The 15,803-nt window shown below is 41.5% G+C and overlaps 2 protein-coding genes across 2 annotated transcripts in view; one reads left to right on the forward strand and one right to left on the reverse strand.

The window, feature by feature from the left end:
• Positions 1-14,199, forward strand: LOC136443792 (uncharacterized). The gene is made up of 13 exons (XM_066441156.1): positions 1-121; positions 490-669; positions 948-1,115; positions 1,640-1,759; positions 2,370-2,586; positions 5,743-6,060; positions 6,601-6,616; positions 7,518-7,748; positions 8,692-8,961; positions 10,435-10,492; positions 11,378-11,479; positions 12,183-12,399; positions 12,983-14,199. The coding sequence occupies exons 1-13, from the start codon at positions 55-57 to the stop codon at positions 13,296-13,298; spliced, it is 2,280 nt and encodes a 759-aa protein (XP_066297253.1). The 5' UTR covers positions 1-54; the 3' UTR covers positions 13,299-14,199.
• Positions 13,651-15,803, reverse strand: part of LOC136443793 (TELO2-interacting protein 1 homolog) — a 21,415-nt gene continuing 19,262 nt past the window's right edge. The window contains exons 22-24 of the mRNA XM_066441157.1: positions 15,426-15,600; positions 14,854-14,976; positions 13,651-14,288 (exon numbers count right to left, since the gene is read on the reverse strand). Of these exons, the coding sequence (XP_066297254.1) occupies positions 14,217-14,288; positions 14,854-14,976; positions 15,426-15,600 (370 nt within the window). The 3' untranslated portion in view covers positions 13,651-14,216. The remainder of the gene's footprint in view (positions 14,289-14,853; positions 14,977-15,425; positions 15,601-15,803) is intronic.

Here is a 15,803-nt window from a genome sequence, read left to right on the forward strand (position 1 = left end):
CTTACAGCAATCGGCGCATGCGCCAGCAGCCCCTGTCAGCACGGTGGGCTGTGTATGGACACCGACAGCAGCTACTCCTGCGCATGTCCAAAGGGGTACACCGGAGACAACTGTCAGATAGGTCTGACTCTTTATTATCCTATTGAAAATGGAGGTATTGTTTTTGGCCTGTCTGTTTGGTCTTGTCAGGTTTTTGTTTATGTTTCAGCGTACTTTGGCCAGCATAACTCAGTAATCTATCAATAAACTGCGATGATATTTCAAATGTTTGTAGGTTTCGAAAAGACAATGATCAGTTAAGATTTTTTGGCCTTCTAGTGGCTTTCCTTAGTTCTCTAGAAAAGCATCAATTTTTGTATTATCTGTTTTGGACACGTGGTGTAGGTTTTAGCAACACATTAATAATAATAACAATAATTCGTCTTGCATCGAATACCTATATATATGAGAATAACTGTTTCAGGAATACATAATTTCAAGTTCCACTAGGTCAATGTGAGATATTGCAGCAACCACCCAATGGCTACTTCTCCAGCAGGGTGTATCATAGACAGCTGCTGTCCCATGGAGATACTGTGGAGGTAGCATGTGATACAGGGTACCAGCTGGATGGAGACAGGGTGGTTACATGTGACAACGGAACTCTTGCATTACCAACGTGCAACCCCCGTACGTTACAATAATAACTTTACTGAGTCTCATGAAATGCATAATTATGCAGTTGATGTGTCTTCCACAAGAACAAGGTATTGTGGCTTATGTGGGGATTACTTATATTATCTTTTTGCATTTTTTTCGATATAAAAACTCATAGTATATATAACAACAAACAAACAAACAAACACAAACAAATTGAATATCCTTTGTTGTAAGCTTCCCTATTTCCATACATGGTTCACATACTAAAATGGCAACAGCAGATAGTAGGTACCTTACTCTTGTTCCAGGCTCGTGTGATGACGTGCCTGCCCTTGTTAATGGCGAGGTAGATGTGACAGGTCTGACCCATGGCAGCTCGGCCACTTTCCGGTGTGAGCGCGGCTTCCGACTGGATGGTCCATCACAGACAACGTGTTATCTTGGAACTTGGAAAACACTGCCATCCTGCGAACCCAGTATGATATCATGTACATACTTGGGCTTTTCTTGGGCATGTCACTTTTCCGTCCACGTGTCTTCTCTGTTTGTTCATCCAAGGCCCTGTTCCCTGCCATAAATTCCAATGATACCATCGGCTTTTGTTGTCAGTTCGACTGCTTTTATTTAATTGTTAAAAATTGTCAGCACAGACGTGTATTTCTTGTCTATGGGTTATGTAGATGTTCTGCCATGATGCATAAGGCCTATATTGTATGTCGGTGAATTAGTGATATTTTTCCCATCAGTCTTTTTGCGTTCCTACATTAATGACTTATCAAACATATATATCAATATCTATACAAACAGTGTAATATATATATATATATATATATATATATATATATATATATATATATATATATAGAGAGAGAGAGAGAGAGAGAGAGAGAGAGAGAGAGAGAGACTAGAATTGTCATTTATATATATATATATGACAATGTTTGGAATTTTTTGTTGTAAACTAAACGTGTAATAACGTGACTTTTTCTCTACCGCTTAGAGCTCGCGATTGAGGCAGACTGTGCTGCATATAAAGCCTCCGGACAGACGACCAGTGGGGTCTACACACTTGGCTCCCTACCGTCCGGTGTACAGGCCTACTGCGACATGGATACAGCAGGTAAATATACGCATAGCAGTCGGTCATATAAACAGTTGCTTAGGAAGCAAACAGATGAAAGATTATTCAAACACACACCACAAATATTATTTTCAAGGACACCTGCGATTTCCAACCCGTCCCATTCCCACTTTTCTGAGGGCATCTTATTGGAATATTACTAGTTCTTAGGAACACCGGTACCCCCATTTTTGAGAATATGGAATAACACATGTATCTGGAGGGTTCCCGGAGGGTTATCAGATTAAAAAGCCGGAGCTCCCGTGTGTCTGGACAGGCACACATCAAGCACGTTATCAAATAAACCACCGCACTTACCGGGTCTAGGGTTCCATCCCGGTGTGAGACGATCAAACTTTACGCAGCTTATACTTAGCTTATACAACACATATAGACGATTTACAGGTTATGCGAAAACAAACATAATTATATATTAGATAGACCGGCCCCACTCCACTTTGAAACGTAGATATGCAAAAGGTTGAATCAACTTTCGTATTGGTTAAATAGCCAGTGCACATGTATGTTTATTCCAATCAACCCCCTTTTGTGATGCTATCATTTAAAATATTTCAACGACTGCGAAGTAATTAAGAGTGTTTTCCCGCAGGAGGCGGCTGGACTGTGATCCAGCGGCGGCAGGACGGGTCGGTTCCCTTCAACCGGACCTGGGAGGAGTACAAACAGGGCTTTGGGAACAAGAACGGGGAGTACTGGCTTGGGAACGAGAACATCCATCTGCTGACCAATCAGAAGAGCTTCACGCTGCGGATAGACTTTCAGGATTGGGACGGGAACCAGAGATTTGCTGAGTACAGCACGTTTAGGTTGGTACTATATCTTCTAGTGGGAATTCTGGGCAGACATCACAGATAGGAAGTCTCAAAGAGATATATATCCTAAAACAAAGTAAGAGACCTCAGAAAAATAGATTTCAATATTAGAAATGCCTATCTAGAATCGTTTCCATTGTCTGATACCATCGATCCCTGTCTTTGCTTAGACTCCGTCTGGGAAAGATGGCTAAATTCAGTCAAAGCAGCTGCGGACAAATTCATACCCAAAAAAGTCATCAAGGACATGACCGCACCACCGTGGATTGATTCGGAAGTAAGGCATTTAAAAAAATGCAAACGCACTGCCTGGGCTAAAGCCAAACGAACAGACAAACCAAATCACTGGGCCAAGTTCAGACGTCTCCGCAACAAATTGAAGAAAATGTTAAATGCTAAATATGCAAATCATTTGATTAATCTGGGAGACATCGTACGGAGTAACCCTAAAAGATTTTGGTCCTTCTTCCACTCTAAGACAAAGTCTAAAAATCTACCAGACAGAATGAAACTTCAGGATGAGTCTGCTGAGTCTGCTCAGGAGAAGGCAGAATTGTTCAATAACTTCTTTTACTCTGTTTTTAACTGTACCGATGGGGAAACCCCGTTGCCCGACTTGATTGATACTTCTAGTGTGCCAAAAATCTCTTCAGTTACATTTTCTGTCAGCACCATTGAATCTATTCTCAAAAACCTGGAAGTTACAAAGGCCACAGGGCCGGACGATCTCCCAGCGATGGTATTGAATAAGTGTGCAGCTCAATTAGCACCATCTTTGGAAAAACTGTTTCAATTATGTGTGAGCAATGCAAAAATTCCGAGTATGTGGAAAAAAGCTAATATTACTCCTGTTTTTAAGAAGGGTGATAAGAGTGCCGTATCTAATTACAGACCTGTGTCGTTATTATGTATCACAAGCAAAGTTTTCGAAAGATGTATTTTCAACTCTCTTTATCCATTATTGTCAAACACTCTTTATCCCCTCCAACATGGTTTCGTCAAGGGTAAATCCACTACCACCCAACTTTTAGAAGTTTACGAGGAAATGGGTGAAGTACTGGATAAATCTGGGCAAGTTGACGTAATATTCTTGGATTTTTGCAAAGCATTTGATAGTGTCTCTCATAAACTCTTAGTACACAAATTGAAATCTTTTGGGTTCTCCAGACAACTACTTGCTTTATTTAACGACTATCTTTCAGAACGTTTTCAAAGAACTGTCATAGAAGGCGAAATGTCTGATTACTTACCTGTGTTGTCAGGTGTCCCCCAGGGATCCATATTAGGGCCATTCTTGTTTCTATTATTCGTTAATGATTTACCTGACTGTGTTAAATTTGGTAAAATGGCCATGTTTGCAGATGACGCTAAATGTTTTAGAAGAATTACTTCGATTTTTGATTGTTTTAAATTTCAGTCCGACTTAGATCGTCTTGTGGCCTGGGGGAAAACCTGGGAGATGGTATTTCATCCATCTAAGTGTTCAGTTGTTAGTATGACACGTAAAACTTCACCTGTTGAATACCCTTATAGCATGTCAGATTCTGTACTCAGTCGACAAGATAGTTATAATGACTTAGGAGTTCATGTACAACATAACTTATCCTGGAATTCTCATGTACTTAAGAAGATATCAACATGTAACTCAAGACTTGCAATGATCAAGAGATCAGTAGGCTTTAATGCCCCATTCACTGTTAAACTCAATTTGTATCGATCACTGGTGATACCACATTTAGACTACTGTTCTCAGGTATGGGCACCGCATACAAGATTGTATCAGCGCAAAGTAGAAGGTGTTCAAAGACGTGCTACCAAGTACATCTGTAATGATTACGAACTTAACTATAATGACAGATTAACCCATACCAACCTTCTACCATTGTGTTACAGACGAGAACTTTTTGATATCTTATTTCTTTTCAAATGTTTCCGCAACGTGTACTATACCAACATTTCTCATGTCCTCAATGTATCCAGACCTACTAGATCACTTCGCTCTACAGACCAATTCCAACTTGTACCACGGCCATGTAAAACTGAATCATTCTCATTCTCTTACTTTAGTCGTATTGCCGTCATCTGGAACAATTTACCACTAGACATTCGCCAACATATGTACTCAAACCTCACTCTACAGTCCGTTAAAAAACTCTTGATTTCATATTATAGATCCCGATTAAGTGACACATTTTCTGTTGATAACTTATGTACTTGGACGACCACTTGTCGTTGCTCATCTTGCATAGTGACATAGCTTAACCGTTTACCCTGTTTTCCTTATCATTTGACCTTATTACTCTCATTTTTTTAATGTATTTCTTTTAGTATTTGATGTCTTTCATTTATTGTTTTTATCTCAACTTTGTAAATTTTCTGGGGGAGTCGGCCTCGTAGAGGAACTAGATTCCTGTTGCCGGCGCCCCTCAGATTGTACGCAATCTGTGAATTTGAATAAACAATAAACAATAAACAAAGAAACTTTTGTTTTAGCGACAAGCCACGCAAACGGGTGTCATGTTTTCTACTTCTGCTCATTTTGGGGCCAGGTGGGACAAGACGTATACATAACGTTAACCTCAAATGATCTCAAATGCTGGGATATCCATTCGCTCAGTGAAGCGTCGACCAAACAAACTTTTATCTCCCGGGAAGACCCTAGATTTTCCTTTTCGTCCCAAAATGGCACCGCCCTTTACCCCGATATTCGTGTACATGTTAGATGAACCTTTATTTTGTTATTTTGTGTTGTTGCTTGTTTGTGGTCAAATGTCTAATTTTGATTTTCAAAACTATATAGTTACTTTACTACTTTAGTGTAGAAGAAAGTTCTATGCACGACAATCGAGCCCTTAGTAACCAGCAGCATACATATATAGGTAAAAAAGGTAAAGCAGGCATCCTCAATAAAGGTGAAGCATGATGTTTTTTTTAAGTAGCTAGTGGTAGTGCAATGCGGCTTCGTTAGATAATGTCGATTCGGACGTCATCTACATAATAAATGAGAAACGATCAGTGAAAAACAACACTATTTACTAAAACTCGAAATATTTCACGGAAGTATGAGATGTTCACTTCCTTACTTGTTTTTTTCCAGCAGCAGTTCAGTGTTCATAACTAATATGTGTGTGCTTTAATGCCCCCATCCAGGGTGTCCGGTGAGTCAGACCAGTACCGGCTGCATGTTGCCGGGTTTGCAGGTAACGCGGGAGACTCCATGACTGATTTTTTCTCCAACAACGGGCAGAAGTTCTCCACTGTGGACAGCGACAATGATGCCTTTAGCGGCGTCCATTGTTCTCAGCAGTCCGGACAGGCCGGCTGGTGGTTTGGGGCCTGCAGTTGGTCCCTCCTCAACGGCCGCTACCTGGGCAACTGCGGGGACTCCTGTCCATACGCGCAAGGTGTGGTGTGGTACAACTGGAGAGGCTACAGTTACTCCCTTAAGTCTGTGTCGATGAAAATCAGGCCATCATAATTCCATTTTCTCTACTGAATCTGATCACACCCAGTTATTTTATTAATTCATTAATCCTACGTGGTTTTATAATGCTGGCAAGTAACGCTATATATTGTTGGGCTTTGTTTAAATTTGTTACAAACTAACTGCAGAATAACAGAAAGATAGACATTAACATTTCTTCTTCCTTTGTGAGGACCCACCGCTAACTGGATAAGTGTTCAGATATAGTTGCCGTGGAGCAAACTGGTCAATATGAGTTTTGGATATAACTTACAATAAGATATCGACTGGTTAGAAAAACGATTGGTGGCTATTTTGATGCCGAGCGCTTCCGATTGAACATATAACAGCTCTTTGTTCGGTGTGCTTCTTTTGTTCAAAAATTCCAATATTGTACTTACGCAACTGTGATACATTGAAGAAATACAATAATATAGTATCATTCTATATAACATATAATTACAGTCTTCTGTGGAACAAATCATTCCCAAAGAACTTTTTTACGTTGTTACCCGAAGTAGAAGTTATATCTTACATACTTGCAGAGCACTAAATGAATACGTTAGACAAATAAATGTTACTTAAACTACCGAGAATACCATTCTTGTTCTTCTTTCTGAACCTTAGATTTCTCTTCCAGAAAGAAAATAATGGAAAATGTTTTAAAAAAGTAAAAGGAAAGGGATATTCTACGTAAAGTACTTATGCAACTAACTTTCCTAGTACTTATCTTTTGCATTTTCGTAGCACTTTCCCTGTATTGTTAACTGCTGTTTTGCTAAATAAAAGTTAGATAAGGTGATATTTCTTATTTCGCATCTATGTTTAGTTACGAAAACGCCCAAAAGTAAATCATTGAAAGGTCGTTCCTTTCTCATCCTCTTTGAAAGTTTTATAGGGTGATATTTCTTATTTCGCATCTCTGTTTGGTTACGAACATGCCCAAAAGTAAATCATTGAAAGGTCGTTCCTTTCTTATCCTCTTTGAAAGTTTCAACAAAAACGCCCCTGCAATTCCTGAACTAGGTGCTAGGGGGCCAATGATATTGAAGCGCATTTAGCTCTCGCAAGTCCTATATATTATACCATTATAGTTACTGGCAAACCGAGTCAGCTGTCTATATGCATAAAGTGACGTCACGTAGGCAGTGGATAGATCATTCCATGACAAAGACTGGAGCTGGTCAGTTGAAATTCAGTTGTTGGAAACGACTGTTCAACTTTGCTTCAGAATACTTCTCGTATCGCCAAAAATAGTTACTCAAGCAACTGGATAAAATTGTGGAACAGTCAGACGTTTCAGACAGCATCCAAGTCTTTCGTTAGTGACTAACGATAGTACCGGAAAACCAGATTTCATGCCCAAACTCTGAAAAGATATGTTAATGAGGTCAAGACCATTTAGGAGGTATTGACGTAGTCTTCAAAAGAAGACTAATTCAAGACAAGCTTATGCTAATAGGTAGCCCAGCCACCCGATCGGAAAGAGACTGACCCCCGACCGACAGTGCACGAGCGCCTGCTAGCAGCATCTGGCGGTACTCCAGCAGGTTGGCCAGGCACGCGATGGCAGAGAGACCCACCCCCGCAAGAGAGTGCACGAGCGCCGGCTAGCGACATGTGGCGGTACTTCAGCAGGTTGGCCAGGCACACGGTGGCAGAGAGACCCAACCCCGCTAGAGAGTGCACGAGTGTCCGTCCGCCCCGGCCTTTTCTCGCCTCTGATCAACTTTATCACCTCATCCAAATACAGAGCATTCAAAAATGCAATCAAAGTAGGTGACCTAAACAAAAATTGAATAGATGGGGAGAGAAGAGGGGGAAGAGAAAAGAGAGTCTCAGACAAACAGAAGAAATTGAAAAGAGACAGCCACAAATTTTGTATTTCACCCCATCCTCCTCTCACAAGCTCCAAGCACTGATGCGGCAGTACAGTAGTATATAGACAACTTTTTACTATACTTAGGCCCCATCCACGATGAAAAATTAAAACGGTTCGAACTGTTTCGGCAGAATGCATCGAATCATTTGTGAAGATGAACGCTCCAAAACGGTTTCGTATGCTGCCACACAAAACGGAATGACAGAAAACTTTCTAAACAGCTTGTTTATCAGGACTCTGTTGAAAAATATTTCAGAGCCTCTTGGCTGCCATGGAGTATCAAGTTTCACTACGTGGTGCAAACATATGTCCATCAGCATTCATTCATTTACAACAGTAAAGGGTAATCTTACTTGGTTTCGTTTATGATATGATAGTTTTAGGTGGCTATTTCGTCTATATTTCTTACAAAGATAGTAAAATAATATACGTGACACCAAACGAACTTGGCCCTCAGCCATAAACTTGGCTCCTAGCCATGAACTTGGCTCCTTACCATGAACTTGGCCCCTATCCATATTTTCAGAGCCCAAATCCTCGTACGCTTCGATTTATTTTACTATGATAAAATGGTACTAAGGCATGCGGCCTGTTTTTCAGCAGCCCTGGACACAAACGATACTCAGAACTAGAGCATACACACCCTTACATCGTTAAAAATAGCCACGTAGGTCAACTAACTATAGAAATATCCCTGGCACTCATTCAGCAAACAAACGTCCAGGCCTGGAGCGCACTGCCACAGTGTGTTTAGTCGAGGCCCTCCAAGATGGCGAAGGTCTTGCTGCTAGCTGTCTTCCTTCTGTCCGGCAGTTTCTCTGTCCGTGCCCAGGACGACAGTATCTTCGTCACAGCCGCCAAGGCCCTCGAGCGGCAGCTTGCCGAGAACAAGGAGGAAACGGGCCGCTTAAAAGACGAAGTGGATCGCCTGTCGTCGATGGTGGAAACTCTGCTGTCCAGGGTGGACAGTTTGTCTGCTGAACTGTCGGAGGAGAAAGTCAGGAGTGCCCAGCTTGAACAGAACGTGCGTATCTATCCATGATTTCATCCCTTTAACGAGGCGCAATATTGAACAGACGTTCCTTACCTTTTCCCATAATATAAATGAATGGGCGAGGATGAGGGGATGGCCTACTCAAGTTGCGCAGATATTCTAGTCACCACTTGTACATCATAGAAAATAAAACGTTTGACAGCACACTCAAAATTATGCATGAAAAAAAAACTATTTGAACGTGAAAAGAAAGCAAAATGGACGCATATGGCTAAAACATCTTGTTGCAGAAATGCCAGAATCAAAAGTTGTTTGGCGTTGTTAGAGAGGGTGTTGAAATTAACTGTGTCCAAAAAATCCCAGAAAGCTTGGGGAAGAGAACTGAAGGCTGGTAAGTATATGTAAGGCAGTGTAACGGGTAATGCGTGATCATTTCGTATGTACACACGCAGCTAGCCAAACATAGTGCTCGGATCGGATTCTGACGACTGTAAGGTCTGCGTTTGTCAGGGTCACATGTCAATAAACACACGAATAGATTTTTAAAATACCAGCCTACAGATTATTTACAAATCACGACGATCTTTTTGAACGGTGTCAGCGTCGTGCAAAAAAGGAGACAAATAGATATTCTGAATTTGGGACATTACAGGCCTACATATTATTCGCAATTACAAGCAGATCACAGCAAGAGTCCGCAGGAAACAAACCTCCGTAAAGTAATTATAAGGTTTGTGGTGTGGGCTAAAGTGTTTGATACCCTCTTTGACTACCGACATGCCAAATTTCAGACACATACACTTAAAGGATCTTGATTCAAAGGAAAGTCAATCACACACATATATTGTCTTTTCAAGCCGCTTTGACTTATCTTGTTGTATTGTAGAACGAACATCACACATATATATATATATATATGGCCTCCGTCGGTCAGTATTGACCATAGTAAAATCCTAAGTCACAGCAGCCCAACAGTATCAACTATGGCTAAACAGTCCGATACGAGAATGGTGGTCTCTGCCACATAGTCTTTATCATCTATAAGCTGACTCATTTCTGCTCCAAATCACACAAGCTATTCAATAATATATGATACATTGACGTTGATAAAGAAACAACGGAAATATGATTGAGCTTGCAAATAAGTTAAGCTTGCAAACGCTTTGTGCCAAGTCTGTTTAACGTGATGTGAGCACACAAAACGACACTGATGAATTCGGCATTCAACCGACTCTACTCTTCAAGTCCTATCCATATCAAGCCAAGTGAAGTTAGTAGTTGGTAGTGGAGGTTTTAAACACTGTGACAGTTGTTTGCCCTATTTTGCTTCACACGAGTCTCCTTTGTTACAGAAGTCCCGTACAGTGTCGACCTCTGAAGCTCAACCGACTCTACTCTTCAAGTCCTATCCAAATCAGGCCAAGTAAAGTTTGAAGTTGACAGTGGAGGTCTTAAAAACAATTGTTTGCCATATTTCTATACATGTAACATTCTTTGTTACAGAGTTCCCGTACAGAGTCGACCTCTGAAGCTCCTGGAGCCACGACTGCTCCTCCTGCAGGTGAGTTGGAGGTGTAACATGTGTAGCTTATTAGCACCAGGGACTGTTTAACATGTTAGACTAACACGCATGCGAATATGACGTAGCATGAGTAGACCTCAAGAGACCACCTGGACGACTAAGAGAGCGTCTGTCCAGCTTAGGAATAAACAGCTTGAAAGTACAAACTGGCCTGGCTTCATCCTGATATATTCCTACCAAGAGGTAGAAGGACGGTCCGAGAACAGATAGGACGTGTCGCAGGAGGGTCCGAGTATCTCACGGTTCTGATGCTGCACGTGCACGTGTTGTGTCTTACAGCGACGCAGTGGGAACGTTTCCTTCACGATGTCAACAAACTATGAGACATATCAACATATCATATGCAACATATTCAGTGGCATCGTGTGGCGCAATCGGTAGGGTGTTTCACCCAGAACCGAGATGTCCCGGGTTCGTAACCCTGATATGCTTTGTGTCTTTCAGAAGCTCCGTCAGCTTCTGCGCTGCCCAATATACAAGTCTTTAATGACAGTTTTTGACATGTCGACAATGAGTACTTAGCTCATCTAGGGTTAAGGACGTCCCCCGATGTTGTGCCCTTAGGAAAGGCACTTTACACAACTTCCTCACTCTACCCCAGTGTGGGTGGGTACCTGAGTTCGGTTGGGGAAGTCGTAATGAGGTCACCTGCTGGCGCCGAATGGGAGCCGCCTAGACCCTTGCGACAGTTCCACAAAGTGCAAGTGTGGAGCAAATATGAATCTGCAATACCCTGCAGTAATTCAGCACTGGCTGCCGATGCACGGGTAATTTCTGACAATAAACCACTATTATTATTATTATTATTATTTATATGTGATGTCTTTAGATAGCCGTATTCAAGCGTTCCTTGCCGTTTCACAGACTGCTCTGAGCTTAGATTGTCCGGACAGAGAACCAGTGGACTCTACACGCTTAGCTCCCTCCCATCCGGTGTACAGGCCTACTGTGACATGGATACAGTAGGTAAGTATACATGGGGATTACTGTAAGTTGTTGTTTTTCAGTAGTGATTTATGGTATTGGTGTCTTTTGTGTTGATGTTGTTTTGTGAATTGTACAGAATCTTTAATGTCTAATGTAACCCAGGTTTACCCTAAAATACAGATCAAAACGATACGATAAACAGCAAAAGTGAAAGTGGATCTGCCACGTACACATGGGTGAAGCTGGATGTGTCTTTCAGAAGCTCCGTCAACTGCTGCGCTGCCCAATATACAAGTCTTCAATGACAGTTTTTGACATGAGTACCTATAGCTCATCTAGGGTTAGGGACGGCCCTCGGATAGGACGTTAAATGAAGGTCCCGTGTTTTGGGAGAGCCACACCCCGCGCAAACAAAAGAACCCACCACACCTTTCGAAAAATAGTAGGGGCATGCCCCGGTGTGCGATGGTACAAATCCTTCTGTCTGGAGTTGGTGATCCTACTTCTCGCTTTTCGGTTATAGTAGATATGAAAAAACAGACATGTTTTTCAATGGGAGGTTTGTCTAGTCGCATTTGGAATATGAATTTTTGTACACTACTTAAATGTGTGAAGTAGGGATGGAAATGCTTGTCTTATTCTTTTAGATGATTTTAATGCTGATCAATACAAGTGTCTACATAATCTACATCGTCATTCAGGGTGTTTTTCCTCTCAATATTTGCGTCCCACGCATGTATAGGGGGCGGCTGGATTGTGATCCAGCGGCGGCAGGACGGGTCGGTTCCCTTCAACCGGACCTGGGAGGAGTACAAACAGGGCTTTGGGAACAAGAGCGGGGAGTTCTGGCTTGGGAACGAGAACATCCACCACCTGACTAGTCAGAGAAACTTCAAACTCCGAATAGACCTTGAGGACTGGTCCGGAAACGAGAACTTTTACGAATACAGCTCATTCAGGTTGGTACCCTTTCTTCCAGTGGATACTATGGGCATACATCACAAGTAGGCCGTCCCATAGAAATATACATGATTGTATGAAATCTGAAAACACAGAAGACCTTAGATAGATTTCAAAATCAAAAATCCTGTTTTAACGACAAGCCACCGAAATGGGTGTCATGATTGTCTAATTCTGCTTATTTTCGGGCCAGTTGAGTAAAAAGTAAAAAATAACGTCAAACTACCTCAAATGCTGGAATACCCGTCCGACAAAAAATGGCCTCACCCTTTGCCCTGGTATTCTTGTTCGTTTTAAATGGAAATTGTTATTTTGTGTTGTTGCTTGTTTACGGTCAAACTTGGATTTTCAAAATTATGTAGTTACTTTAATGTCGAAGTATACGAGAATCGAACCCTCAGTGACCAGCACCAAACATATCTAATGTCGATTGGGACTAATGAGAAGCGATCAGTGGAAAACAAATTTACTAAAACTTTCAATACTTCACGGAAGTAGGAGATATTCGCTTTTTTGCTTTTTCTGCTAGCAGCAATTCGTCGTTCATAACTAATGTGAGTGTGCTTTAATGTCCCCATCCAGGGTATCCGGTGAGTCGGACGGGTACCGGCTGCAAATTGCCGAGTATTCAGGCAACGCGGGAGACTCCATGGAACGAAACAACGGACAGAAGTTCTCCACTGTGGACAGGGACAATGATGCCGACAGCGACCGCAGTTGTTCTCAGGAGTACGGACAGGGCGGCTGGTGGTTTCGGAGCTGCGGCCGCTCCGTCCTCAACGGCCAGTACCTGCGCAACTGCGGGTGGTACTGTGCAGACTGGCAAGGTGTGGTGTGGTACACCTGGAGACGCGAGAGCTACTCCCTGAAGTCTGTGTCTATGAAAATCAGGCCATGATTATTGCATTTGCTCTACCGAATCTGATCACACCCAGTTATCCACAAAATCATTAATTCTTCGTGGTCCTTAAAGCAGACAAATAACGTTCTCTACTATAGGGGCTTTGTTTCTTATAAAGCTCGTGCTACAAGCGACCATGGTCCCCGACCCTCAAAGTAATGAGGATGGGACTAGGTGAGGTGAGATTTCTTATAAACTTACACCATCATCAGAAAATGCGAATGTATCAGCGACGTAGGCATTTACATTTAGTAAGGACCCACAGCTAACTGGATAAAAGTGCTCAGATATAGCTGCTATGGAGCAAACTGTTCAATATGAGTGTTAATACAACTGGCAATACGTCACATAACAATAGACTGGTGGCTTTATTTTTATGTCGGACGCATCTGACTTAACATTTTGTGCGTTAAAGGTGGTGCATTTCTTTTGTAAGTGAATTTCAGTAATATGCTGTCTCATTCAAAATATATATCTATAATCTTTAGTAGAATGAATTACTCCTAGAGAACCATTGTTACGTAGTTAGTGGGAAGCGGAAGCTGTCGGATGTTGTGCCAAGTAAAGAAATCGTTCTCTGTTGTAGATTTTAAGGGATTTGTTAGCGATCGGTTAGAAACACGATTAGTGGCTTATTTTGATGCAAGGCGCTCCTGATTTAACATAATAATGCTCTTCATGTGGTGTGTTCCTTTTGTTGGAATATTTCAGTAAGGTACTAATGCAACTGTAGTGTTGTAGCCACGGATTTCTTATTATATAGAAGACTGTACAAGTACATGTATATGTCTATTTACATCATACTATTCAGAAAGGAGGCTGACAAACAAGTGTATTACTCACAATATGTTATATCATTTACATGCGCGTGAACGAACAATAAAAACATTTTACTGTAGTCTGTTACAGAATGTACTATCTTAATTTCTGCAACAGCTGTGTGACATTTCCAGCGTATTCAGACTTCTCAGAAGTAGATCCAGACATCTGAAAAAGAAAAAAAAAATATTTCTGGTAAACAAGAATCATAGGTTATAGTCGATACAGTCGATAAAATACCGTACACTACAGCACAGACTAAGTATATATGGTATTGTAGTTAATTATTCCAGGAAGACATATCATACAGTCAATTAGAAGAACAAAAGCTAATGTATGCAACCTATCTGAATAGTACTAGTGTTGGTGAAACAATAATCAAGACTTTTGCTGAGCCATCTCCAATTTACCCCCTTCAAATGAAGAAAACACTAGAGGGTTATGATTTCTACCTCGAGAGCATACCCGAGGATCCAAAGACAACAGATTTCGGCACTCGACTTGCTCGCTTCATCAAACTGAGATGACAGGGAAAATTCAGAAGAGGAAGCCGTGTGCTGGGTGGAGTGAGGAAAGCCGTGTTAAGTTCCTAAGGACACAACGTCTAGCCAGGAATTGAACCATCTTAATCTCATTTTCACTAGCCTTAGACTCCTCTGCCTTTTGATGCAAGTAAGTTGCAGTTGGGCCTAAGTTCTACTCTAAGGTAACTAAAGGTATTTTCTATTTGTACCTTTACATGTGGGAAGGAGGGGTGAGGTGGCTGGGATGGTGCAGGACAGTAGACATCGCACAGAGTTAACCAGACAGCATCCGGCTCCAGTTGCACCAGGGCAGCAAACACACCACAGGCAGCCTACAGGGACAGAAAAATGTGAAAATTATTTTTACTCCATGGACACCATGTAATAGGACCCAAAGGCAAATGCAAGGCTACAAGAGTAGGACTGGGACAGGTTCAGAAACATCAACATTCCAATACAAAAGTTAAACATAATCTTCCATGAATAATTTCATCACGTTGGTATGCCGAAGGTAAAAATTATATGCTCACAATTGGGAAATCTCCATAAAAAGAATGGCTTTGCCCAGAAAACACAACAGTTACTAGAATACACTACAATATACATGTAGCATACACTTAGAATACTGTTATAGCTTGTTATACTGTCCATATCAAAATTCCAATGTATATCTTGTCCTTGTCAGCAGGGCTAGTCCTGAATAGCAACAGGCTAGTCGGGCAGCCCTGGCTGTGTGTGCTGAACAGTCATACCAATTGATAGATATAGCATATAATTATACCTCTTGTAGTTTTGTAGGCTGCCTGGCGCTGAGGTAGGGGATGCAGGCACACGCGATCATGTCCACCTCAGTCTCCCCCACCCCCAGCTGAGCACAGAGAGGTCCCAGTCCCTGTAAGATGGTCGACTGAAGTCTGTGTGCCACTGTGTGGGTGTAGGCTGGGCCAACCTTCATGCTACATGGTTGGGTAAAAAAACATTATCATGTCAAATTCTTTTTTATCTTTAACTTATCATATTCACATATATATTTAGTACATTACATAACGCAACAATACATTAATTTTACAACTGCCAAAATTTACAGTCAATTACATATTGTTATAGGGGCCATTTGTTCCCTTTGGCAGATTTCAAGGCCTTGTAAACATCTGAATGT

Source organism: Branchiostoma lanceolatum, chromosome 10 (assembly GCF_035083965.1).
Source record: "Branchiostoma lanceolatum isolate klBraLanc5 chromosome 10, klBraLanc5.hap2, whole genome shotgun sequence".
NCBI lineage: Eukaryota > Metazoa > Chordata > Leptocardii > Amphioxiformes > Branchiostomatidae > Branchiostoma > Branchiostoma lanceolatum.

What these genes read in the sequence shown, in the direction of transcription:
- LOC136443792 (XM_066441156.1), top strand. Translation starts at nt 55, where the DNA reads ATGGACACCGACAGCAGCTACTCCTGCGCATGTCCAAAGGGGTACACC. An exon ending in ACTGCCATCCTGCGAACCCA is followed by an intron (nt 1,116 to 1,639) that starts GTATGATATCAT and finishes TCTACCGCTTAG; the next exon opens with AGCTCGCGATTGAGGCAGAC. An exon ending in CCGCTAGAGAGTGCACGAGT is followed by an intron (nt 7,749 to 8,691) that starts GTCCGTCCGCCC and finishes CAGTGTGTTTAG; the next exon opens with TCGAGGCCCTCCAAGATGGC.